General features: G+C 38.1%; 2 protein-coding genes across 3 annotated transcripts; one reads left to right on the forward strand and one right to left on the reverse strand.

The window, feature by feature from the left end:
* Positions 1-1221: 1221 nt before the first annotated feature.
* pkdccb (protein kinase domain containing, cytoplasmic b) lies at positions 1222-7313 on the reverse strand. The gene is made up of 7 exons (XM_067454548.1): positions 6726-7313; positions 6456-6572; positions 4282-4553; positions 3949-4028; positions 3752-3859; positions 2988-3164; positions 1222-1497 (listed from the first exon to the last, which is right to left on the reverse strand). The coding sequence occupies exons 1-7, from the start codon at positions 7260-7262 to the stop codon at positions 1394-1396; spliced, it is 1395 nt and encodes a 464-aa protein (XP_067310649.1). The 5' UTR covers positions 7263-7313; the 3' UTR covers positions 1222-1393.
* Positions 7314-10929: 3616 nt separating this feature from the next.
* Positions 10930-27873, forward strand: disp2 (dispatched RND transporter family member 2). Of its 2 annotated transcripts, none has more exons than XM_067455253.1 (8): positions 10930-11498; positions 16990-17394; positions 17491-17523; positions 17815-17938; positions 22108-22235; positions 22352-22449; positions 22557-22654; positions 23160-27873. In XM_067455253.1, the coding sequence occupies exons 1-8, from the start codon at positions 11407-11409 to the stop codon at positions 26640-26642; spliced, it is 4461 nt and encodes a 1486-aa protein (XP_067311354.1). In that variant the 5' UTR covers positions 10930-11406; the 3' UTR covers positions 26643-27873. The 2 variants fall into 2 exon arrangements, with proteins under 2 accessions (XP_067311354.1, XP_067311355.1); XM_067455254.1 differs by having other exon boundaries at positions 17494-17523.
* The last annotated feature ends 121 nt before the right edge of the window (positions 27874-27994 follow it).

Genomic DNA, 27994 nt, shown 5'->3' on the forward strand with positions numbered 1-27994 from the left:
CTGATATTGTTTATATCCTCAAAAATATAAAATTAAATTAATATTTGCTTATCATAAAAGAGGTGTATTCAAGTCATATATTTATTGTATTTCCGATTCAATTATTAAATCCAAAAAAAAAAAATTAGCATCATGTCATCGACCCTTAAAACACTTCATCAACAGTTTGCATGATGAGTAAATCTTTGGATAATTCCATCACTGATTTACTCTACATTAAGTCATTCTCATGGCAAGTGTTTCAGATAATGTAAAATAATTGCATAGGATCTTATCAGTGGCCAGACCCCAGGAGCACAAGGGGAATGCAAGAGGGACAATGGCTCCCACCTAAACATTCCCTGACCCTGAAACCATAGCTGGGCTTATCTGTGCATATCTATGTAGTCATGAATGGAAACCCCTAACTAGGGCAGATGGCATCCCCATTCGTGTGCTAACAGCAGATTTACTTTAATTGTTCCTAATGCTCTTTTGTTTTTGGGCTTCTCCATGAGAAAGGGGGCCCAAACAAGCTGCATTTACATGTAACAATTAAACTATAATGACCCTACAAGTGATTTATTGGCATGCGGTGGAAAGGTTTTGTGTAAACTTTGCGCTTGGAGGTCTCCTCAGAAATGGTTGCTAAAAACGCAAGCAGAGGAGAATGGAAAGGCCGACAGTTGATTTCACACCTGAAAAGTGAATTAACCGAAAGCACTGATAACATTAATATGGTAATGCAATGCTGTAGTTATGGTAAAAAGCCAAGGTTTCTGTTAATGTAATTGGAAAATCTGAACTGTCCTTATAATAAGGAAACACAAAGTCAAACTGTGAAAAAAAATTTTTTTTACTTAGTTTCTATTAAAAAAAGAATAAAATAAAACAGAAAGTAGAATGAACATATCAACACAAATAACATTAATATCTCTTTCTCTGAAAGAACAAGATAATGGACACACCCATGGGATGAGAAAAGGACAATGGCTCCCACTAAAATTCCTGCACTTTTGTGGCTTCAGCACTTTTCCGCCTATTGACTCGGTTCTCGGCACACACTGGCATCCAGCAAAACGCTGCAAACTTCTGGCCTCATTAACATCAAAGTAAATCTGTGAAAGAGCTTGTTTTCTTTTTCCTCCTGCAGGCATTAGCCAGTGTAAAATAGGCTCAATGTCCTTCCAGTGGACCAGGCCATGTGAACGTAGGACAGGAGGAAAAGCTAGAAGGCTGTATTTTTTTTCTCCTTCAGGTTAATTATACCTGAAGGGAAATCCTTTTAAATGCTCCTTGGCAGCGTGCAGGATTGGCAGGAAGATCAAACAGCCATTGAATAAGATGCCTATAAATATAACACATTCGTTTGTCTCAAATTCCCCTCCCCCCAGTTCCTCTGGCTTTCTCCTTCTCAAAGCACTGCTCCCGAGGCTTTAACCCTCCTCATGTACACTGCTGAGTTCACATCTGGAACCAGATGGCTGAAGCCGCTTCTAAAAGCGGCAAGAAGTCGACCTGCAGACAAGTAAAGGCAAAGAGAGCCCTTGGGTTAGACACAGTCTGTTCCAAACAGACACAACAGTCATGTTTCAGATGATTTATAATACTGATCAGAGGTAGTCACCGCTTTATTGAAGGCTTGCTCATCGGTATATCCACCAATAGATATTTATTTGATGTTTCAGAGGTTTTTAAGCTGTGTTTTTCCAAAAGTGAGACAGTTCTGAGGATTTATTGCTACCATTTTCCTTATAAAACACATTCTTCAAAAATCATTCTCTTAATCATTATTTTTGGTTTACTTTAAGAAGAAAATGTATGAGATTAAAAAAAATAATAATGAAGTTTATTTTTCACATTTCAATTGTGATTGTTGTCATTATTTAAAGCATAAATGTAACAAAATCTTGTAAGGATTATGCTTTTCATTTAGATTTTTTAATTACACTCTAAAAAATGCTGGGTTAAAAACAACCCAAGTTGGGTTGAAAATGCACCGACCCAACAATTGGGTTGTTTTAACCCAATGGTTGAGTTGTTCTTACCCAGCAATTGGGTTGTCTTAAGCAACATTTAACCCAACCACTGGGTTAAAACAACTCAACCACTGGGTTAAAACAACTCAACCATTGGGTTAAAAGAACTCAATTGTTGGGTCGGTGCATTTTCAACCCAACTTGGGTTGTTTTTAACCCAGCATTTTTTAGAGTGTAGATTTGTAGATTATTTAATTAATTGCTAACTAAATTCAAGATACATTATCTAAAAACAATTATCTATAAATGTAATAAATTTTGTTGTTTTTAAAAGAAGTAAATTACCAAAAATCGGTAATGATTATAACAACATTACATTATATTATAGTTAAAGAAAATTATTGAAGTTTATTCATAAAATGAGAACAGGATTGCCAATGGGCTAAGAAAAATATTAAACTATTAAAAAATACACAATCTTGTAAGCGGACAGTATTGGAGTATTTTTACTTTACAAGTAATTTTGTTTTTGAAGTATATGTACTTTATCAGTGTTCTTCTTTGGAAAACTTTTTGCACAACGTTACAAAACATAATATTGTACTTTTACTGCAATACATTTCATATTGAAAATCATTCAATACTTAATTACATAATTTTTTATGTAATTAAATATTAAAGGTAAGAAAACAACAACTTTTATTTATGAAATGAAGTATGGCATTATATATTATAATTTGGAATGCAGTGAAGTTAAAGTTTTCTAAAGAAAAACACTGATAAAGTATACTTTAAAAATACCTGTTTTAAAGACTTAAAATATATATATATACTAAGATTGGGATCTGTTTTGAGTTACACATGTTTTAAATTTATTTTAAACAAAGAAAAAAGACTCTTTGGGTTGAGAAATTATGTTGTTAAGTCACTTTTTGTTGCACGAAAGAACAAAATTTGATTGTACCGTAAAAGCTACTTAAAACAGCAAATGATGTAAGTGTACCCTAATAATCCAAAGCAAACACTGACCGGTCCAAGTTCTTTCACCGCTGAGAGAGAAGCTTGTGCACTGTGGATGAGAACTGCAGATGAGCGCCGCCTCTCTGGCACTGTGCACAGACAGCACGCAGCCCTGCTGGTTGTACGACAGCCTGCATCTGTATTCCATATTTGCAACACTCCTCATTCCTTTCAGGACAGCATAATCTGCATAAAGAGAAAAGAAAATGCATCAAAACCATTCCAGGGTACACTCAACACTGTTGTAACACCCATCTGTAAAATATTACCATGTTCAGAGACTTTAAGAGAAAAGAGTCCTCTCACAGTAGAGGTGGCAGAATCTCATGTTACTAAATGTGTGCGCACATGTGGGGACAACAAAAGAAGCGCATACTGCAGCGGTGGCTCAGCCAAAATCTCATAACACAGGGGAAAGTGTGGTTGTAAACACGTTTGAACATACGATTTGAAGATTCTTTGACAACGCTTGGCTGTTTTAATGCCTCTGTGCAGGTTTATTGTGGCCATGTGATTGATTTATGGGTGTTAAAGCTCACATAGAGGGAGCGAGAGAGTCTTATGGGGTACAAAACTTGCCCTTGAAGATGGATTGAATTACATATGTTTTATGACCAAAGTACATCTTCTTAAAGGTGCAGTCGGAGACACATCCCGCTGAGAGCTCTGCATAGATCTGGAATGCTTTTTTCGGTTGTAATGATTGAATATGTATGTAATGGGAGCTGAAAACTGTTAAGAAGTATAATTCATCACTAAAATCAACTCATTACCTCTTGTTATCGATGGCGGCAAATTCTCCAGGTGCATGCCAGATTTGTACGTATGCAAAACCTCTTCAAAGGCATCCAGGGTTTCATTAACGCTTTGCTTCAAATCCCCTGTGACAAAAACGAGCTTTCATTATACAGCCATTTTGCTGTGGTAGCCAAGTTGAGTTCATCAAGATGGATTTCACCGCAAAACTCACCTGTGGAGTTCATTATTTGGTGAATAAGAGGTTTCAGCAGTGGGGGAGCCTGATGGGGCAGCAGGTAGGTGAAAAAATACCTGGAGAGGAAAATAATGAATTCATATAATTCATCCGAAACTCGAGAACGAACGGCAGTGGCAAGTCACGCTGCGAGATCAATATGCTACAACTGATGCCCTGACACTCAGCAGGGTGGTTAATTAATCATTACAGGCAAAGGAAGGGATAAGCTGTCCTGAAACTCCCCGCACCGACCATACCAGATTCTTGTACAACATCTTTTTTATTATACGCCTCAGACAATAAAGATGGAATGTGGGAAGTACTCACCTGTAGGCATTGTAGAGGTTCCTCATCTCATTCAAGCCTTCACATATTCTAGAAGGGGAGCATCGTAGGGTGAAATTGCGGAGCGGAAACTGCAGCAGGCAGTCTGAGTCCTCCTGACAGGCTGGTTCTTGAATACTTGCATCATCCAAGTCTGTTAACTTGAGTTCTCCTGACACCATAACAAACTGTCGAGGCTGGAAATCCAGCAGGGCCAACGATCCCAGCGGTGAGTGTGTCAGATATTGAAGAAGCCGCACTAAACCAAGACAGACCTGAGTGCAAACACAATAATTACAAAAACTGAGCTCTTATGTTACACATGTTATGTATTACACATGTTATGTATAATAATAAAAAAATACTATTAAACTATTAAAGAGTTAGTTCAGCCAAAAATTTAAATTACCCCATGAATTACTCACCCTCAATCCATACTAGACATTCTTCTTTCAGACGAATACAATAGAAGTTATAATTTGAAGCCTGAAAAATTGCATCCACCCACTATAAAAGTCCAAACGGCTCTGAGGGGTTAATAAAGGCCTCCTGAAGCGATGCATTTTTGTTTAAAAAAAGAATATATATTTAAAACTTTATAAGGTAAAAAATCTAGCTACCACCAGACCGCCTTCTATATTCAACTTACGAAAAAAAGCATAACTGACACGATTATTTAAATATTAATATTTTAAATTAAAAATAAGTGAGTATTTCTCTTACAAAAACCCTCCACTTCGCTTCAGAAGACCTTTATTAACCCGCCCGGAACCGTGTGGAGTACTTTTATAATGGATGGATGCACCTTTTTGGGCTTCAAATTTTGGACTGCCATTATAAAGTTTACATTTTTTTTATATAACTCTGGTTGTATTCGTCTGAAAGAAGAATTGAGGGTGCGTAAATTTTCTTTTTTGGGTGAACAACCCATTTAAATAGATATATACTTTTAATATTATTCACTAATTTTATAGTATTTTTGTTTAGATTGTTTTTTTAGATTAGATTTTGTTTACATTCGCTTGTGAATGTTGGTCAGTTTGTATATATATTTAAATTATATATTTTTTGTATAATTAAATACTTTTATATAATAAAATCTTATTGTATTATATACTGATTTTACAGTCTTTCTGACTTTATTTTATGTTATTTTACAGTGCATGCAGTAACTTGCATTTCCAGTGTACTTAACTAAGTACTGGGTAATATAAGGTAACTGCATGAGTTAAGCTTAGGTTAAGGGCTGGGTTCAGGTTTAGTACTTAGTCATTACCCAGTTATTGTAATTACCATAATAAGTATATAGTATGTGCGTGGGGTAAAGGACTGTAAAATAAAGTGATACCAACTTGTTTTTAAAGAATGTTTCTTTAATACAAGTGTATTTTGTCTCACTACACTGGCAGATTTTATTTTGTTTTGTTTGTTTATATTTACAAGGAAAATTAAACAACATGATATTCGCATTGTGGATAGTATTGATATTTTTGCACATTATCAATTGATGTAGTTTTACACTCGAATTTCCCTCGGGCATCAGTAAAGTAAGTTGATCTTTCTATATGTTAATATGAACTGTAGTTGACTAGTCTTCATCATATCTTACTTTCTTACATAATGTTTTAACACTGGTGAGCATAGCAATGGTATCAAGTCACCTTTGAATAAGAGAACGTAGCCACAGCTCTTCAAAAACAGAGGTGATGAAACCAAACACCTTTTGAATAACCCTCGACCACGTGTTAAGACATTTCAGAGAAGGTAAGGATGTCAAAGAGACACTCGATTACAGCCCTTTAGCTTAAACGCATTTGTCATCATCAGAACCTATCAAAAATCAAAGGCACGGCGTATCAGCACCTGCTTCTTGTGTACAAGTGAACGTGAAAGAAAATACTCTCTCGCCTCGTGAAACTTGGTATCACACTCTCCCTCAAAAAGTACAGAGAAATTATCAGCGTAAAAAAGAGTAAAAGGATGGATATCTGAGACAGACATCTGTCCCTCGGTACTATTTGATCAGGCTCAGTTGGTATGGAGATGGGGCTCCAGTTAATCCATGCAAACTGAAGAATTCCATCCACCCCCACCTCAGGTATGCCCTGTGGGGGGACTGTGGGTGGGGAATCTCTGATTAACACTCCATAGGAGGCCTGGGGGGGTGGTGCTCTTACCCGAAAGCGCTCTTCCCAGGGGCTCTGCAGGAGCTGTATCATCTGAAGTGGCATCCCCTGCTCCAGAACTGCTGTGATGCCACCAACCAGAGAGCTGTCCTGACATTGACCTTTTAGCTGGAATCAACACAAAAAGTTTAGTGGATAAACTGGTGAAAAATGCAATGTGCGTTAATCCTTCAAACTATCGCATATCTAAAACAATACATTACAACAGCACAACCTGGAAAGTGAGTCCAAGTTATTGCATAATAACAGAGATTTTCTTACCTCTACAATATTGGGGTGCTGTAGTCTCTGCAATAACACAATCTCCTTCCTCAGTTTGAAAGAAACAAGCTCATGACAGCCATGCGAATCTTGAAAATCTTCCATGCACAATCTCATGTCAGTGCCTTGATGGTTCACGGATTTCAGTGCCACAAATAATCCTTGTGGCAGCTTTGCTTTTAACACTGTTTTAGTGTAACCTGAACCAAGAAAGTCAACAGCTTTCATGCCACTAAGTTCTTCACAACCAATATCAGTTTTGCCATTGACAGTGCCATTTGTGGATACACGTAGATCCTTAAACCCTTCTGATGATTCATCAAATGTAATATCCAGGAGCTCAAGTTCTTGTTGTCTTTCCTTAAGTTGTTGGAGCAATCTGTCGTGCTCTGGAGTTAAACCATCTGGGCGGGCAGCATCACCAAAAGGTTTGTCCTCATGGAGACCAAAGTGCCATTTTTGGAGAATAACTGTTAAAGAAAAAAACAACAAAGCAAGAAGGACAAAAGTGCAAAAGGGATTCCTTGACAAAGTCATGGTAAGTTCTTCTAGGTCCAGTCTGCACTGTCAAACTCCAACACGGACTCCTCGGTCATACTTCCCTCTGGCACACACGGTACGTGCCGTGCGCACTGTAATTTAGTGTGAGCTGTGGTAACGCCCCTTGGGCGTGTCCTTCTGCTCATGGCCAAATAATCACCTCCCACACAATGCAAACCTCGATTCACACACACACACACACACACACACACACAAAAAGAGGCTCTGTGTTATTACCATTTCATTGACCTTTTGATAGATGTATGTAAAAGATAATATACATTCAAACGACCATTATCACAAAATAAACACTTTTCAGGTTTCAGGCTAGGCACGAGCTGACTGTATCGCGCTACACGTTTAGTGACGAAAAAACAAATAAAACACATTGACAAACTGATTGCTTAGGTTAGATTATCTTAAATAATAAAGTCCATTACAGCACTGAATCCATTACTACAAAATAAATGTACATAGCCAATCTTTTTTAAATATGCAATCCAAGTTGTTTATGTAAAGTAGCGAGCAACTTTATTTAGCTACAATGTAACGTGAAATATTTTTTTTGTCACTCAGCTTATCGCATTTACCTGTTTGTTTTTTTGTTTGTTTGTTTGTTTGTTTGTTTGTTGTTCTTCTGAGAGAACTGGATTTAAATGGACACTCTTAAGCATGATAGCCTATGAAACTTTGGGGGACAATGGAAAAAAATCACACAAAAGATTATTATTAAATATCAAACACACACACACACACACACACACACACACACACACACACACACACACACACACACACACACACACACACACACACACACACACACACACACACACACACACACACACACACACACACACACACACACACACACACACACACACACACACACACACTATTTTTACACTAAATGCTAAATGACAATCTAATAGTCATGTATAAATGTATAATAAATGTCTAGCTTGACCTAAATTACACATTAATGTAAATAGGCTACTGAAAAATATATTACAAATTTGAATAATAGGCCTATTTTTAAAGGATGAATAATCAGTAAAAAATGCTTTTCTGAGGCAGTTCTCAAGAGCAAAAATGCACCGTGCCAGATAAGAAAAAAGATTTCTATCCGTTATTCAAACTGATTCATCCCTTCATTATTAGCATTGCTGTTTTAATGCCACAGTTGACGATAGCAATGACTTCCATAGTAGGAAAAAAAACACTTCAAATCAACGGGTTCATCAGCTGTCTGGTTATCAAAATTCTATAAAATATCTTCTTTTGTATTCAACTGAAGAAAGAAACTAATACAGGTTTGGACTTGAGGGTGAGTAAATGACATAATTTTCATTTTTGGATGAACTATCCCTTTAATCTAATCACTTAGAAATATCAAGGTGAGCTTACCTCTTTATGTCAGTAGGTGGTAGCAAAGTATATGTCGGTCAACTATGTAAAACATATTTAACAAGTACCAAAAGATTAAATTGTCAAGCTTTTTATAATGTATTGAGGAATATTAGTTATTAAATATAATATTAGGATGCAAATATGTGTACCACAGATAGTGAAAATGCATCTCACAGATCAGATTTCCTCATGAGGACTTCCTTTCAAAGATAAAATGAAGGTGAAAATCCCAAAACATATTAATATAATAAAGTCAGACAAAGTTAATGTCTTATTTGACACATTAAAATTGTGGTTTAACATTTGTCATACAGTTGATGTAGTCTTAAAACTTAACATTTTCTCCACTCTCATATCCGACGAAGTGTGAACTATTAATACTTGTGACCTGTTGCTTGCAGTAATATTGAGAGCATTTTTATAACTATTGGACTAATGTGCTCAAACACACACAGTGACACTTACACCAATCAAATCCACCCGGTACACATTATTTTGAAACCAAACACAGTTTAGAAATGTCATTTCACTCATACATCTTTTGCCACTGGGAGCCTTTTCTCACTGCTTTTTTATTAAGGAAATGTGTCTTTCTGTCTTGAAATACACCAAGGAAATAAAACAACGATGTAGCCACTCACTGGGAGAAATGTGTCTTTAGAGATTACTACAAGTGCCAATACAAAAACACCCATGCTCAAATGGATTCAAGGGGCAACTGTGCTGTGGGCTTAACACATATCATGTCAAAACTCGCTGTGAGAGGTGCATGTGAGAAAAAGTCTTTTTCTAGCACATCCTCAGTAGAGAATAGTGAGTCATTATAATAAATAATACATTACATTACTCGGTGCCATTTAAATTTGTAATGAATTTTATTATAGTTTCATCTCAGCACAATGTGTGTGATGTTCTCTTTATGCCTAGAGTCAAACATAAAGCCCATAACCGTGTAAAATAATGCTGCCTTTCTCTCAAATAACACTATAAATATATGTTTGCATTTAAAATGGCTACTCTATCAGCAGTATCTGATATAAATGGCTTTATCTCTTATTTATCAGGATCTGCTGGATCCACCGCTCTCAAAGCACCAAGATCCTTTGGTTAGCTTTTGAAACAAACATTTCCACCATTATTAGCCAGCAAAAAGTTGTCTGAAGGGGACCTGCCATTAAATAGTATATTTTATGCATATACACAGATCATGCATAATATTATGACCACTAATATTGATTTCCTAATATTGTGTTGTTCCCCCTTTTGCTGCAAAAACAGCCCATTGAGGATTGGACTCCACTTTACTCTTGAAGGTGAGCTATGGTATCTGGCATTAAGATGTTAGCAGCAGATCCTTTAAGTCCTGTAAGTTGCGAGGTGGGGCTTTCATGGATCAGTATTGTTTGTTCAGCACATCCAATGGATGCTCGATTGGGTTGAGATCTGGGAAATTTAGAGGCCAAGTCAACACCTCAAACTCGTGCTCCTCAAACCATTCCTGAACCATTTTAGCTTTGTGGCAGTATTCATTATCCTGCTGAAAGAGGCCACAGCAGTGTAAACCCCATATGCTAATCGGTGTATATATAACATGTATACATTAATCTATATATAATGAATGCCCTTGAGAACAGATCCCGGGAAATCGACCTATATGTGTTTTTTTTTTTTGCTTGTTTTTCCTCCCAACAGCTATTGCAAAAATAAGATTTTGTAATTATAGAATTCTGAAAAATTATTCACATTTAAATTCACCAGAAAATCAAAATGGACAATTGTTAGTTTAATTGAATATTATAGTATTTATCATAAATTATTTATGCATTGCAGCCTACATCAATTTGTTTTATGAATGTGTCCTCCTAATCTTAAAAAAAAAAAAAAAAAAAATCAACTTCCCCTCCCTCTTGCAGAGACATCTCTTCCATGATGACGTGTTTACTGACGCGAGGGCGGGGCAACCTGTCCCTCACATGACATCACAGTAATAGTGAAACCACAACCAACCAATCAATTCCCGATGGACAAACCAATTCTTGTTCAGAAGCCGTTTCACTCGGATTTAATAAGACCAGTCTATCACAAGTTCTTAGTTTTATGGCGATTTAAACAGTTGTTTAAACCAGCTATATATGTTTAAAAACCATCATAGCTATATAAACAGCTCCACCTCTTGACCTCCTGATTTGTGGAGCTGCATCCCCTAACCACACCCCAATCCTACCCATAACCCTACCTCTCCACACATTACTCCACACATCCACCCTTGATGCTCTGCAGCGAGCACTACTTGGATTTTGTGTAATTGAACCTTTGACTCAAACCCATAAAGTTAATGAGACATACGGCCGCTTTGAACATGAGTTAAACATGAGAACGGTCAGGAACGTATATTGCGTGCACTAAATTATAGCGGTCAGCTAGAGGGTCATATGACTTTAAAAAAGAATATCAGATAATTTTTCCAGTTTCGATACGGATATGGCTACACACTCTTGCAGTGTTAACGCGACGTGGTTTTGTTCTCCAGCACCACCCTCGGGTGAACAGCGCGCGCTTAACTCACTGTCAACACCTCAGATCACAGCGCCACGATGAAGCAGCCTCCACACACTCACTAACGCAGCCTTTGCCTTCAACAGCACGAACGCAACCCGACTCGATTGCACTGCTGCACAGAATTATTGCCTACATCTGATAGTGACAGGCGGATATTAAAGACACTAAAAGCATGGATACCGTGTCCATTTCTAGAGAGCGTGATGATGCTGAAAACACAGATTCAGCCACGACAGAGGGACCTTCTGTGGAAGCACATCAAAGGTACGTGTACTGTACGCTACTGTATGAGGGTATCAAGGATAATAAGGCTAATTGATAGAGCAAGTGCTTGTGCGCGAACGTACGTAAGTCATTTAAATGGTTGATTTTGCTAATGATCAGGAATAATGAACGTGTCTCTCGAGCAGACACACTTAGGCTTTTGTTTACAAGGGAGAATACAATCCTCCAAGGATAACAAAAACCGGGAAATAGGTTGAAAGTACAAGGAGATCACGTGTAAATTCTACTACTATTAATACTATAATTTATTGGATTTGCTCATATCTTATCCATAACCTGACACGACCGCTTATCGCGATGTTACAGTTGGTGTTTTGGGGTCACAAAACAAGCCAGTAAGACTTATGTTAATACTGTATATATTTGACCTACAGTGCACCTGCCATTCAAACATATAAAGATTATAAAAGTACTCTTGTAATCTATGTTATGTTGATACCAAACTGAACTTAATAAGCACATTGTCTTTTTTTTAAAACTATACTGTAATGTTATTCTGTAATGTTATTTAATCGGATGTAATGTTTTGAAGCGAGATATTACTATTTATGGCTATTTATACGTGTGTTAATGTGACCTTGATGCTTTTGTTCAGAAAATATTAAGTTATTTTATTATATTTATTTATGTATACATTTTAGAGCAAAATGTAGGTTCATTTGCATTTGTAAACCTGGTATTCAGTATGACATTTGAGAAATATTCCAATTCTTTTAATGAATGCCAAAACAAAACAGAGAGGAAATCTTTTCTGTCTATCCCCACCATTAGTCAGGCATGTTTCATTTTGTCTGGAGTAATTCTCATAATGAACTACACAGGGATCTAGGACTGTAAATGGAGGTGTTAGACGACTGACTCTGAAAATGTTAATCACAGGGTTCATTTGTTACTCTGACTTCAGCATGTAGATTCCCTGTTCTGCTAACATCAACAATGATTAACTTTAATTAAGAAATCTTCCTGTATATCAAAGTATGAGCAGATGGTGAGATGTGTTCTCCAGCTTTGGTGGAGAAGATCCAGCTAAAGCTGCAGTGACTCATGTTTGAGTATAACCCTTTCAGGAGAATCCTTGTCTTTATACTTTATTCCAATGCAATCCGCACGTATAGGCATCTCTTACCAACATTTGATTTGTTAATCAAAGGTTTTGTTCCATGTTATTATCTGTTGTTTATGTTACTTAAAATACCCACAAAAGCAAGTGCTTCATCTCCCACAGCCATCACAAACAGCCTGGGAGATTTAATAGTCTGGTGGCAATGGCATTAATCTGAATCTTTTAGTAGAGAATTACATTACTGAGATGACAATCAATCACTTTTTCACCTTATGAATAGTATGTTAATCTTATCAAGTTTCATTAAGCCTGCATGTGTTATAGTAATTCAAATTTAGACCGATTTGAAAGCAAATCGATTATTAAAAATATGATTTTAGCCGATGTATAGTGTACAGCAGCGACTTTGCAATTTGCATTCAAGAATATGTGCCTATGATCACTCGGTGTCACTTGATTCACCCTGGTGAATCAGTCTAATTATTTTTGATCTAGACTGAGTCACCATGTATCAGTGGCCTGAAGTAAATCTCATGCAGTGTAAGTGTCCATTATACTGCATGATATTAGTCAGAGTTTGTCAGCCAACATGAAAAGGGAAATGAGGGCTGAGGGCATTTGTCCAATCAGGTCATCAATTCAAGTTACCTTTCAGGCATTTATTCCAGATGCAATATAACATGACTCTTACCATACAGGCTCCACAGAGTAAAAGCTTGAGGGAGATGTGAATATAAACTGAGCTAAGGTCGTTTTTTTTTTTTTTTTTGCAGAATATTTATTCGCACATCATATGCTCATAAGATTGGGTGAAAAGGGAGCAAACAAATTAAGTATTTAGTAAATAATTATGCTTGCTCCAGTAAATATTTAAGCCAACTTTAGTTAAAGAGGGTATTTCATCAACAAATTCACTCTGGAAATTACACTCATATCCATTAAGCTGATTTTTCCCTATCCTTGAGGTATTCGGAGGCATTCAAAGTGCAAGAATCTTTCCTCGTCTGCTGATGAACTGATTTCACCCTAATGTCTGGTACACAATGAGCAATTTTGGGCTGTCCCAGACGAAAGATGACAAATCTGTGGTCGTGGCTCCTAAACGGAGGATACAATGAATGAAAAAATAATGTTATGTAGTATCTAATACCAAAATGAACTTAATAAGAATATTACTTGAGTCACTTTTATTTGATTAAACTTTATAATGTAATTCATGTTATGCAGTAGCCTAGAAATCTAGACGCACCCTAGCGGTAGCCAATCTAATCTGCCGCGAGTGTCGTCTAGCAACTCTCAATAACCTTCTGAACTGTAAAAACCAAACTCTGGTCAGGCCAATCATATCGTGTATATAGTCGGTGGGCGGTGCTTAACATAATGACGGCCGAATTGCGCTTGCATGCTACTAGTAAACAGAAGCTGGCGAATGGCGGTCTTTCGAATCGGCTTTGACCGCGACTCTGGAAGACTTGGCAGTTAAACTTTTCTCCTAGAAAAGAACAAAGAACGGCACTGAAATCATTCTTAAAAAGGGAAGATGTGTTCGGAGTTTTGTCGACTGGATACAGTGAATGTTTAATCTATCAACGAGCTCCACTTCGACTTCTTCTTTCTGTGGTCGTGACTACGTTGTACAGTGAGAGAGGTTCAACGATGGACGTTGTCATGGTCTTGTGACCAAAGATAGCCTGCAATAAATTTCTGACAGTGTCAGAAATTTAGCATGATAATCTCATAGTGTGTTTGCTGCTACGAACTACGTCTACTGATTAGCCAATAAACATGCAACAAGAAATGGTGTATTGATCAACGTGACATGCCACTAAAACTTGCTTCAAGCTCCATTTGCAAAATCGGCATGCCAAGTTGGCCTCTTTCCCCTAGCCATGACTGCTTCCATATCCTCCTCTATTGTGTCCTCTTTCTTTAAACACACATAAAAACAACAGGTTCCGAAGCATGATTCATCTTGCTTTATTTGTTGATCACGAACGCATGCCGATGATGTTTTATCCTTTTAGGTTAGCCATGTAGCCTACGATGCAATGGGTGTCAACATCGTAGAGTCTACGTCCATGTCATGATTTATAATGATCTTATAGGATTGCCGAAATCGCACAGTCTGTATCAGGCATTACACTCTTAACAGGCCACAACAATCGCTTCTGAGTCCTCGCAGTGCAGACCGCCAGACACGACGTACCAGCTGCAGAGCTGTCAAATCAAATTAAGCTTGTGAAGCTTTTGGCAGCCACCTGCAGCAAGCGCGCACAACCAAAACCCACGATCCTCATCAGATGCTGAATGGTTATTGTTGTTAAATGATGCCTGTTGTATTTTATTAACATATATGTAGACACATGTAACCTTATTTAAAAATTCTGCAGAAAGCCTTGTAGTAGGAATCTGCTAATAAGTGAGTTCATCACACATTACATTGCATTATCAAATTTCCTGATGCTATTTTTGCAGCTCTGTGTTTAGCAGTTGATCCACAGCAAAGATTGCCCTGTTTTATTGCAGGCTAATCCTAAAGATGGAGTTAATGTAGATGATGCAGCTCACATCCAAATACGCATTTAGCCATTTAGGCCAACCAATGTTCGGTAATGGGAGAGAGAAAAGGGTATCGAGCCAAGGCTTTGTTTAATCCTGCTGTAATATATTTGTTCAGAAACATCTGGTTCAAAAATTCTTTTACTTTCCTTGCATATGATTTATCCTGGTTGTTAATTTTGTCAACGGCTAAACGAGATCAGTCTTGCGTATTATAATCTTTGCAGTTAAAGAAACCAACAATGAGCTTGTGAACACATTTATACACTTGACCAGCAGTCATTTGTTTGTTCCACTGTTTGCATAGCTGGTCACCTTGGTAATACTATGAGTCAGCTAGAGTACATCTGTGTAAAAACAAGATTGTTAAAAGGCAAATGACTTAAAACTTCATTATTAGGAGTTGTTCATGCTTAAGTAGTTAAATATTTTCTTACAACAAACTTGCAACTTTAGTTGAAGTATGGCAAACAGCGATAAACAGAAGCATTGGTTATATAATACACATTATTTGATCAATAAAGGTGATACGGTTAACATTTAAGCACAGTAACATCTGAAGTTTCCACATAAAGAGTCATAATAAATGTTCATAATTAGTATTGTAAATATATTAATTTAAGAAAAAAAAGAATAGGCTTACTGGGTCTTAAACTTTGGTTCTTCAAGGTCATCTACATTATTCAGCAGTTGTCGCACTCTCATATTTACTTGCTGAGCAGCTGAGTTATAAGTACTAGTGAGATTTCTTTTCATCTCATCTGAGCAGGCTTTTTATGAGGTTGACATGAGTCCCTCCCTCTTGGCCTAATTGGGCCTTCATGCATTTCACTGATACATTTTTCAGACATCATTGCTCATCTAATATGTCTTCAGAAACTCAGCTGCAAAAAATGATAGAGGCACTTCCTGACAAAACAAGATAAGAATATTTGTGGGACAACTAATTATTTTACGTTACAAAATCGTAAATACTGTATTGTTTGGTCAATATGATGGATTCAGGCATTAAATGTGCATTATCTACAAATAAGCAAATGTTTCTTTTTGTTCAAAACATGTCTAATGTTTACGATTAAACGCTCAATATCAAGATATTGAGTTACTGAATTCAAGTATACAAACAAGGGAAATCAGTCAATTGGATTTACAGCTGATTTAGCACTTAAACAACTTAGGGTCAATCATAACCTAAATATGGCTTTCATTTACAATAAACTAAATTGTTAATTTCAGTTACAATTCCCTAGCCAATATGCAAAATATAAATTAAATATTTGAGTGATTGAAAATGACTCATTCTGTGAGTTGAAAGAAGCCAACTGGATTAGTGAGTTTTTAGCCTATCAACTTCAGCAGTAGGATCAGTCCATTTCTGAACCGGTTCATAAGAATTGGCTCAACAAAATTCTGACATCACTTTCGCATCTCGATTTCTTCATGTAGAAATAACTATAGGAAAAACAAAATCACTTACTTATACATCATTGAATTAAGGATTCTTTAGCTCGAGAACTACAGCAATCGGATCAGTCCAATTGATGAATTATACGATTGTTGAAACAACTGGTAGGCTACATTGAAAAGGTACACTGTAACAAGTGATCAGTTGACTTAACTTAAAAAAGTGAAGAAAAACCATTGCCTTCAAATGATCAAATAAACAAACATCATGCGTACTTGAAATAAATAGTTATGTGGAATTGTCACATAAGTTCACATAACTTAATTTTTTTAATTACTCAAGAATTGTGTTCTTTATTCTTTTAATCATTTTAAGGCAACATGTTTCCTCACAGCAGAGTAATGGAGTAAAAACATCTGATAATGTGATTCTTTTATTTTCAGTGAAATCCCTGAGGTTTCGCTGTGTCCTCCGGACAGTGACAGCACAGAATCTCAGATGTGTCCGGTCAAGATTGAAGATAACCAAGCAGACAGCTGCAGTCCGTTCAATTCACACTCCTCCACTCAACTCCACCGTCAAGTATCAGAGGGCTCTGGATATTCACCACAACGCAAAAGATGCCCCTGCTGTGGCCACCAGCAGTCGAATCAAAGTAATGTATGTCCAGGTCAAGTGAATGCTTACCATCAAGCAGACTTGCATTCAGGGAGTCCTGTAAAAACTGTCCAGAGCTGCAGTCCATCGCATCTGCCTTCTTGTCAGAATAAAATGCAGTGCCACTGGCTTCATGGATCTCATGATGGCAGTAACCACAGACCTGTACAGCGTCACATGGTGACAGTGAGGTCCAGACCATTTTTCTATTATAAATATAATTTTAATGGACATACATCTTGATTGTAAACATTTAAATATGTTAATAACTATGTCTGTCTACTCAGTAGGAATGATGGCTTGCATAGGATACCAAGGAGGTGAGATGCTTTTATAGCAACTGATGATAAAGATTTATTTGTTTATAATAACATCACATGAAATTCAATATTAAGATTATTATTAACAGGAATACAGTAGTGCACATTAACATAGCCTCATGTTCAATATTAGATCTAACGAAACTGGGAAGAAGTATCCAAGCATTAAGATAATGTGGTAATGTAATTCTAAAATGCAGTGTGGCAAATGCCAGTAGTATAATGCAAGTTAATGTACCATACAGCAATTCGATTACATTTTGACCATTTGAACACCATTGATTTTTACAGCTATTCCCAGGTCATCGTGGAGTACCCAATGACTGTACTCATTTCATGTACGCTAGTTCTGTTTGCCTGTTCCCTCGCTGGGATTTTGACTGGTTCTCTACCAGACTTTTCAGACCCTTTGTTGGTGAGTATTTTTATGTCTGTAATATAGTGAAAATTATTGCTTCATGTTAAAGGGGGGGTGAACACTCAGTTTCAGTCAGTGTCATGTCAATCTTGAGTACCTATAGAGTAGCATTGCATCCTGCATATCTCCGAAAAGTCTTTATTTTTTTTATAATTATATAAGAAAGATGCGCTGTTCCGAGTCTTTCCGAAAAAAGCAGAGCGGGTGGGGGCGTGTCGTGTGAGCGGAGCTAAATAATGACATGTGCGCGCTGCTGCTATTGTGTTGAGTCGAGTGCGTCGTAAAGCTGTGTCATCCCTAACAGCGGGGAAAAAACTTTATTCAAAATAAAAATATGGCTTTTAATCAGATACAGCCATACATCTATGATCTGGAATCAGACCCAGAGGCTGCAGTTGAACAGGAGCAGCAGCAAAAACGACTAGAGCAGGACGTCTCTATGTGGTACGATATACACTAACTATATAATATGCTTAGCGGCTTGTGTTATTTACATATTTATACTTGAATTATATCGTCGTATTTTTGTCTTTGAAGGTGTACATGTGGGAAGTGCAGTTGTGCACGTGTGTTTGTGTGTTTACGCGTGGTTTGTGTAGACAATTGTAACGTTAGTAAGCGGACTGGTTTTGCACCGCAGGCTAGTGTTTACATAGATAGACACGGAATAGTAGCGCATTTGAATGAAGAAGCGTGCTTATTTAGTTCAACATATTTCCCCCCTCTTTGTGTATTGTTGTTTGGAGTGCTTTTACAATACACAAACATAAAGTTACACATATAGTGGCCAGCTAAACAAATGTACACGCACTACACATCGCATGCTCCATTGATCAATTAACTATACGTGATCATGTTTGGGCTACTTGATGAGCATAGACATTTGAAGCACTCTTACTCACAGCCTGCGGTTCTAACGTTAGGACCTTTATCGTTGGGACTGCTCCATCCTTCAGCATTAGGCGATTGGAAAAGCCGGCGTCAAGCTGGGCCTTGTTTATGAAACAGTCGGCACCGAAATGCAGCGAACAGATATAAACATTCGCGCAACTCAGTTGCTGATCCGGAAAAGCAAATTACATCCACTGTTGCCTTAACGCGGGGGTTTTGGGGAATCTGTGCAGGACTGTCTTGGTCTGGCAACCAAAAACGCACTTTTTTGGTGACATTGTTATGTGCACATCACCTGTCCAGCATCCTACAAGCCAGCGCTTTGATGGGCGTAGGCTGTTGCTTTCGCTCTCTCCCTCTCTCTCTCTCTCTCTCTCTCTCTCTCTCTCTCTCTCTCTCTCTCTCTCTCTCTCTCTCTCTCTCTCACGCGCTTCCGGTAGAATTGTCCGTAAGGCCCATACAAGGAAATTCCGCCCCCATTAACGTCAAAGGGGACGCATGATCTCAAAAAACTTGCCGAAACTTATGACTAACCGGAAGTAGTATTTTTGACAAAGAAATACTCCCATCAAACCTTAACTTTTGAAACTTTGTCTATGTTTAGTATGGGATTCCAAGTCTTTAACAGTGTAAAAAGATCAGTATGCATGAAACAGCATTTCACCCCCCCTTTAATGCATCCGTTTGTACTAAAAAAATTAAAGGAATTCAATTAAACATACTAAAAGTGATGTAAAAAAGTTTAAAACAACATAGAGCCCTATTTTAACGATCTGAGCACATGGTCTGAAGCACATGGCAGGTTCACTTGTACCTTGGGCGTGTCCAGAATAACTTTTGCTAGTTTGAAGACAGAAGAAACTGTCCGTGCAACAGATGCATGGTCCAAAAGGGTTGTACCTAGTCTCTTAATAATTCATGGGTCTGTTTGGGTGTAATGTGCAATAAACCAGTCTCATCTATTCCTTTTAAAACCAGTTGTGCTTGCACCATGGCGGATTTGCTATTTACTTCGAAAGTTCACATTTACATTAAATTAAATAGTAAAGATTAAATAGTATAGTATAGATAAATAGTAAAGAATAAAGATTATGGATATTTGGCGTGCTGTCAGGGAAAGGGCTGCCGGCTCGAAATTTTGCCCAAACCCAGATTATCCCCCCTGTGACAGAGTATTGTATTATGGATTCTGTTAACATCTAATAAGAGTTTATTAAAATCAAGTGAGGAGATGGAGTGGTGGAGGGAAGCTACAAAGCCGTCAACAAAAAGAGGTAAATCTGCTGTGTATATGTATATTATATATATATATATATATATATATATATATATATATATATATATATATATATATATATATATATATATATACATACACACACACACACACACACACACACACACACACACACACACACACACACACACACACACACACACACACACACGTCTTGTCGTTGATTAAATTGATTAACTTAGTGTGCTCCATTTGTGTTTAATTAGGTTTAATTATCTCAATGTGCTCCACCCGAAATTTGTTAATAAAACATCAAATAGAGGAATTTGCAAATGGAATTTAAAAATGTGTTGTACTGCTGCGTGTCCGTAATAAGTAGAGTGTAAGTGCGTTGTGCACCCGCCTGTAGTTGCATTAGTGTTGTCAAAAGTACCGACTGCGATACCAAATCTGTACTAAAATTAAAAAATGTGACTCTTTGAGCGCTATTGAGCTGCAATCGTAAACAGCTCTGACTGACCATTGTGCTCAGGCGCTCATAGGATGTGCCTGTGATTGGCTACAATGATCAACACACAGGAGCGTTTGAAAGCGAACGGAAGTGTTTGAAAGTGTTTTCAAAGCGGGAGCAGGAGCGTTTGAAAGCACAAGCAGGGGTCAACCAGGGGACCGGTAGGCTGATAGACACCTGCATTAAAACGCTCTGTGTGTATCTGTGCAAGGCGCTCTGTAAAAAGCATCATTGATGTATATTTACAACATGTTTGTGAAACGCTAATCCTTGTAGCCATTCACAGACCTATTTGATGAGCGTGTGAGCAAAACAGCCAGTCAGAGGTGTTTACGATTCCCCTCAACAACACTCAAAGCGTCATATTTTTAACATTTCAGTACCGATTTGGTATCGTGGTCGGTACTTTTGACAACACTAAGTCTCATATTACAACGGACCCTTTAAAGCTACACTGTGTAACTTTTTTAGTTTATTCTTAGCTAAAATTACTTAGTTCTTTCAAAAATATATGTGCTCATTAATGTATATTTACTTCTATCAAGTAATAAAGTATTTTCATAAGTTTATAATATGCCATTGAAAATACATACGGGTGAGGGGTTCAAATGCCGGTCGCCATGTTGCCCCTCTATCTTGAAAGTACATTAGCCAAAGAGGGACATACCCATAAATTCAAGCTTCGCTTTTCGCGTTTTAACACTCGATGGCAGTCATGAATGAGATCGAACTGCAAGCCATGTTAATCTTGGACTAAATCGGCCACCGTAGGAGTTAAAACAAAATCGGAATTGAGAGGAACAGAAACTAATATTCAGTGGATGGTCATATACCTTTACACCGCTAGATGGGGGAAAATATCACACAGTAGCTTTAAAAATAAACCCCCCACAAAAAACATTTATTTTCCTTTAAAATAGCATACCTCATTCAGGCCAGCACGCCCATGGGTGAACAGATGGGCACGAGTGCATTTGCTATTTAAACAAAGCGATGCTGGACGTGAAAATGATCATTGCTTCTGGCTGAAACTAGCAAAAAACACTTGAGTTGCACCTGCCGTTGCACTGTGCCGGGTGTATGAGAAGGCCCATTAAGTTTGAAAATCACTATACGTTTTTACAGCAATACCCAGTTTCACAGACAAGGCTTAAGTCCCAGAATAAAATGCATGTTTGAGCTTTTTTAGCTGAAATCAACTTGCACTGACATATCTAAAAATAGATAGAAACCATTGGTTTGTTTCAAGATGCACACAAGTAATGTTTCTTTGCTAAGGTAAATTTATAAGAGCCACTAAAATGATCTATTCATCTAAGGCCTATTCCTTAATCAAAGCCCTGTCTCTGAAACCAGGCCTAAGAGTTTATTTTCTGCTTGAATACATTTCTGAGAATAAACTGGCCAACGCTGGACTTTCATCTTTAGAATTGTAAATTGGCCTCTCAAATGACTTCAACTCATTTTTATAATGACTTCAAAGAGTTTCTTGCTTAACACTCATGTGTCTTTGATCGGATCTCACAGGGATATGAACCTCGTGGAACAGACATCAGTATCCGTCTGGCAACCTGGATGAGGTTACAGCAAAACACTGGGCCTGGAAAATCCTTGTCCCCAGTTCCACGCCAATTTACTGAAAGAACTACTGCAAGGTATTTCTTGGCGATCATACTTACATTCTACTACTGATACAACTAAATCAGACGGCTGTCTTTAATACTAAATGATTGTATGCTGTTTATATTGGAAAAAAAAAATTGCCTTACAGAGAGGACAGAGTTATATCTGAACCTCAGTTAAGAGAACGATCAAGGAGAATGTTGCACAGAGATTACACAGAGCACAACTTTTTTTGCAATGCCCCAGGTGAGATTCGTTCTGGTACTACCAGGTATTTCCTAACCTAATACATGGAACAGAGCATGCTGTATTATGTGATGCTGTTCTCTGTCACCCTATCTGTGGTTCTGTAGGAGAGCGCTATGCTCAGCTGGTCTTCCGCTCTGGAAACTCTGCCAGTCTCTGGAGTCTAAAGGCAATTTACTCCATGTGCCAGATGGAACAGACACAGGTAAACTAAGGACTATATTTTGCCAAAAGGATAATATTCTTAAGTTCTTTTGTTGGTTATGTGATATAGTCAATGTTTGTCAATAATCAGATAAATTTATTACAGAATTGAATGTTATCTCATTAGTAATTATAGGTACTTGTACAGATAGTTTGGTTCTGGTACTTTTTTGTATGTTTGTATTGAAAAAAATAACCAAAGTGTACAGCATCTAAAACATAAGCATTTTGTATACAGTATGAACAACTTTTAGAGACATACTTATATAAATAAGAAACTATACAACTATATTTGAATTTAATGTAATATTTGTATATATATATATATATATATATATATATATATATATATATATATATATTACATTATTAATTCAAATGGTATGTACGAATACCTACAAAATCTAATGAGATTGAAAATGAAAACTGAAAGCAATATGATTTATTATATATTTGTAATCTTTTTGCTGAGAAATGCACATAACATTTTTTTTTTATCATCTTAGATCCGTTCAGGGACACAATTTGATCAACTCTGCCAGGTCAGATCAGCGTTATACGGCTCCACAGTGGAAAATGAGTGCTGTCCAAGTTGGTCTCTTGGAAACTACTTGGCTCTTCTCAACAACGTTTCTTCCTGCTTTAGTCTGACTGCACAGCAGGTTTCTGAAAGCCTTGGTCTGCTCAGATTCTGTGCCCCTTACTACCATGACAGAAGCCTGGTTGCATCATGTACTGAGAGGAGTAAATTTGGCCGTTGTGCATCGGTCCCACAGCGCTGTAAACTGTCAAGCATCTTCCAGATTCTTCATTACCTTGTAGACAAGGACTTCCTGGGACCACAGACTGTTGAATACAAGGTCCCGTCTCTAAAATATAGCATTGTATTTCTACCAGTGGAAAAAGGTGATCCATTGATGAAAATTTATTTGGACCATTTAGAGGGTCGTGAGCTCACTTACAACAACACCACCATAACAGGAATGGATTTGGGAATTAAAAAGAAACTTTTCAAGTATTATTTGGCATGGGACTCTGTCTATCCTGTTCTTGCATCTCTTGCACTTTTGCTCACAATGGCACTATATCTCAAATCACCATTTATACCAGTGATGTCACTGGTTGCTGTCATTTTATCGCTTTCCACCTCATATTTTTTCTACAAAGTCGCATTTCGCTTGACATTTTTCCCACTCCTCAATCTTGCATCAGTACTTGTGCTTTTGGGAAGTTGCCTAAATCATGCCCTGACTTTTGTTGATTTCTGGAAACTACAGCTAAGCAACAACCCTCCAGCTCTCCCTGAGAAGAGAATGAACCGTGTTTTACAGGAAATGGGATACTTGATATTAGTGTCAGGTCTGACATCTAGCGTGACATTTTACTCGGGCTACATAAGTAGCATCACTGCCGTGAGATGCTATGCCGTGTATCTTGGCAGTGCTTCATTAATAAACACATTTTTTGCTCTTGTTTGGCTTCCTTGCATCCTTATTTTGCAGGAACGCTATACTGAGCTGTCTTCAAACCCTGTTGCAAAGGCAGCGTGGAAGCCCTGCTGCTCAAAAAATACAGGTGGATTCTGGGAGACAAGTTCAAGAAAGCGCTGTCTGTTTACCTTGAGGCAGAAGCTTCGGACGTTAGGCAGAGGGTTTTCAGACACATCAAACCTGCTTTTTTTAAAGATCCTGCCTTGCGGAGTAGTTAAATTCCGATACATTTGGATCTGTTGGTTTGCAGTGCTCGCAGTTGGTGGAACGTACATATCATGCGTCGACCCTGGCATGAAACTGTCAACTTCGAACAGCAGGACAACTCAGCTGTTCCGTTCCAGCCATCCCTTTGAGAGATATGATGCTGAATATCGGCATCAGTTCATGTTTGAGCGAATGAAACAGGGTGAAGATGAACCCATGACGCTGACTCTAATTTGGGGCATTGTTCCATCAGACGATGGTGACCAATTTGATCCAAAAAGTAATGGATCTTTAGCTCTTGATACAGGGTTTAATATGAGTAGTCAGCAAGCCCAACTGTGGCTACGGGATCTGTGTGGAAAAATTCAAAACCAGAGCTTTTATTCTCCATTATCAACTGACCAAGAAACAGCAGAAGACAATGTGTGTTTTGTCGAACGTTTGATTCACTGGGTTTCTATAAGGCGCTGTTCTGAAAGCGAAGATGCGTTTAGCTTTTGCTGCAATAATATTCCCTTTCCTTACCCACCAAGTGTTTTTGAGCAGTGCCTTAGCATGATGGTGGCAGAACAGTATGCAGAGGGGCGCTTAACCAGCGGTGGAGGCCTAAGGTTTGATTCGGAGGGTCGAATCACTGCCCTTGTAGTAATATTCAAGACTGTACAACTTTACAGCTTTAACTTCAGCAAAATGTCACAGTTCTATCAAGAGATCTTATCATGGTTTAATGGGGAAATCTCTAAGGCTCCAGTGGGACTGCAGAAAGGATGGTTTGTGAGCCAGCTAGGCTTATACGACTTCCAGCAATGCTTGAGTTCAGAGACATTGGAGGTGGCAGGCTTTTCAGTAGCTCTCACATTTGCACTGTTCTTACTAACGACGTGGAATATTCCATTAAGTGTGTTTGTTTCCATTGCGGTGGGAGGAAGCGTGTTTGCTACTGTTGGTCTCCTTGTGCTTTTAGAATGGCAGTTAAATGGTGTGGAAGCACTCTTTATTTCAGCAGCTGCAGGTCTTTCTGTTGACTTTGTGGCCAATTACTGCATTTCGTACAGCCTGGCCCCACACAATGACAGACTGGGCAGAGTTGCACATTCCCTGAAGAGAATGGGTTACCCGGTAGCTACAGGTGCTGGGGCATATTTTTGCGTTGGTATTATTATGTTACCCGCAACTGCACTGCTTTTCAGGAAGCTTGGGATCTTCCTCCTGCTTGTGAAGTGTGTTGCATGCGGCTTCGCCACTTTCTTCTTCCAGTCGCTGTGTTGCTTTTTTGGCCCCCAAAAGAACTGTGGAAGCATAACCCTACCCTGCGTTACAAAGCAAGCAACTGAAAATATACTGTCGTCCGGTTCGGCTACAGAACAAGGGACCACCAATGCTGCAGCTAATGGGGCATTTGGCTGTGGCACAGGTTCTCGGGTTCGAAGAAGTTTTAACAAAGAAAGTGAAGGCTTTCTTTGCCCCAACCAACAACACCATAGAAAGCGCCAACCGATCGGAGGACGGGAGCCAGAACAGTATGAGCTGCAGCCACTTGCTTGCCAGTTGAGCGACAGCTTTGAGAATAGTACTTGCACCAGCAAGCTGTCCAATAGACCTTCTGTCCTTTCTGATGACATTCAATTCTGTGGTCTTAGTCCAAGGCAAGACTATGATCGAGTCAGCATTGAGGCTGACAGCGCAGAAATGTGTAGCAGGCACCTTAAGGGTTGCAACCCACCTCCAGCGCTCCAGACCTCATCCCCGTACAAAGAGAACATATTGCGTCCTGTAGTTGCTCCTCAACAAGATATGTCTAAGGAGAAGGTTTTGTGCAAGAAATGCCGAGGCCAGACGAGAGGTGGGCTCCAACTTTGGAATGTGTCTTTATCGTCTTCCTCAAGCATGGAAGAAATCATGATCACACAGACAACAGACACTGTCAATGACAGGTCACTCTCAATTGATGAAGCCACTAGCTGTCATCTACACAAAAGGCTTTTGTCATGTCAGTCTCAGAGTTCCATGGACGGACTCGAAGATTCTAATGAGACCTGCTTAAGTGAGGTAGAACCTGCTATCTTAGTGTCTCAAGCTGTTAAGATCGAGGAAGAGTTACAACCTGGCCACCTTAATGGCAAAAGAGACACTTTACGTCTGTCCTTGAAGGAGACTGTATATGACCTTGCCTCCCCAGGGTCTGGTAGGGTGAGGACCACCCAAAGTGATGTGCCCGTAATATTGCCCAACAGCAAACCCGATATGCCCGATGTCTGGATAAAAAGGGAAGGAAAAGGAGATGGCAGCTGATCAATATTGTCAACACACTGAGCAGATCTAAACAACCAGGGCATGGCCAGTACTTTATATGGTGGGCTGAACTTTTGTACTCAGGAGCAATTTTGGAATCTGTCTGAAAAAGAGACCTAGACAATGTTAAGCAAACATTGATTAATTATACACAGTGCGTACAAACATTTGAAGAGGGTTTTTTTATTTTTTAGCATGATTCCTTGCATGTTATGTAAATATATACTGAATGTGCACACACAATAGCCTTTCTTCTGGGGCCTTGAACTGCAAACACTTAAAAAACAATTGTGCCTGATCTTTTACAAAACCAAGCCATGAACTTTTCAACTAATCTCCATAATTTGATTAAGGTCACAATCCTTATCAATTTATTTACTGTTATTTAGAGTCAACAACCAATTAAGTTCAAATAATTTTCCGTTATTATACACACATGATCAAACACTGAAATAACCCACTATACAGTAATTTTACACTTAACTTATGCCAGGAAAACTTGGCATAGATGTGCTTGCTACTGTGGCTTTTACTTTTTTACACATTAATATGTTTTATTGCATGTTATGATAAATATGTTCAAACCGGAAAGCTTAAGGAAACATCATTTTGTTATTGCAGAGCCATAAAAGTCCCTCTTTTTAAAAAAATGAGACAATGACTGCCCATTAGAATAGGCCAATTACAACAGTGTGTAACTTTAGTTATAATGCTTCAGTGTGTGGACATGTTTCACTAATGCCCCAGAATTATAAATCCCTGCAGTGTACAACATTTGAGCTCTGACTGTGAGTGTTACCTCTATGTTCAGTATGTATTTGAAAGATATGCATTAATCAGAATGCAAAAGGTTGTATGTAAAAAGTGGTGTTTTGTGATGTGCACAAAGATGTCAGTTCTTTATAAAACTGGAATCAAAGTTCAGTTAAACCTGTTATACTGGAAAATTGTTTTGCTAGAACGTTTCTTTGATTTAATGTTACTTCATTGAGGCCAGCGGATGTGTCCTTGACATTATCAAAGCATCCTAAAATACAAAGTGCCAAAATGTAAGAATGATTTGTGCCAAAAGTTTTTTCCCCCTGAAATTATGCAGCTGTATCATACAACCTGCTGGTGTGGAACTAATGTTGTTGATAGCTTGTGTGTAAAGTCAGATTTAAAGTTGTCAGAAGATAAACTATGATGAAGAAGTTCAATTAAAAAAATAAAAATATTTTAATTGAAGTTACACTGCAATCTGTCTTTGACTTTCTAGGGTGAGTTTCAAGTCACAACAGATTGAAACAGGACTTCAAGATGCAATTAAAAAAACTGATAATTACTATGCATAACATGGCATTTTGCGCTAG

This window comes from Pseudorasbora parva, chromosome 10, assembly GCF_024679245.1.
Source record: "Pseudorasbora parva isolate DD20220531a chromosome 10, ASM2467924v1, whole genome shotgun sequence".
Taxonomy (NCBI): Eukaryota; Metazoa; Chordata; class Actinopteri; order Cypriniformes; family Gobionidae; genus Pseudorasbora; species Pseudorasbora parva.

Coding starts and splice junctions, on each gene's coding strand:
- disp2 (XM_067455253.1), top strand. CDS start 11,407: ATGGATACCGTGTCCATTTCTAGAGAGCGTGATGATGCTGAAAACACA. Junction 17,395..17,490: donor CGTCACATGGTGACAGTGAG/GTCCAGACCATT, acceptor CTGTCTACTCAG/TAGGAATGATGGCTTGCATA. Junction 17,524..17,814: donor TTGCATAGGATACCAAGGAG/GTGAGATGCTTT, acceptor TGATTTTTACAG/CTATTCCCAGGTCATCGTGG.
- pkdccb (XM_067454548.1), bottom strand. CDS start 7,262: ATGACTTTGTCAAGGAATCCCTTTTGCACTTTTGTCCTTCTTGCTTTG. Junction 6,573..6,725: donor AGCACCCCAATATTGTAGAG/GTAAGAAAATCT, acceptor TGTTGATTCCAG/CTAAAAGGTCAATGTCAGGA. Junction 4,029..4,281: donor AACCTCTACAATGCCTACAG/GTGAGTACTTCC, acceptor TTTCCTCTCCAG/GTATTTTTTCACCTACCTGC.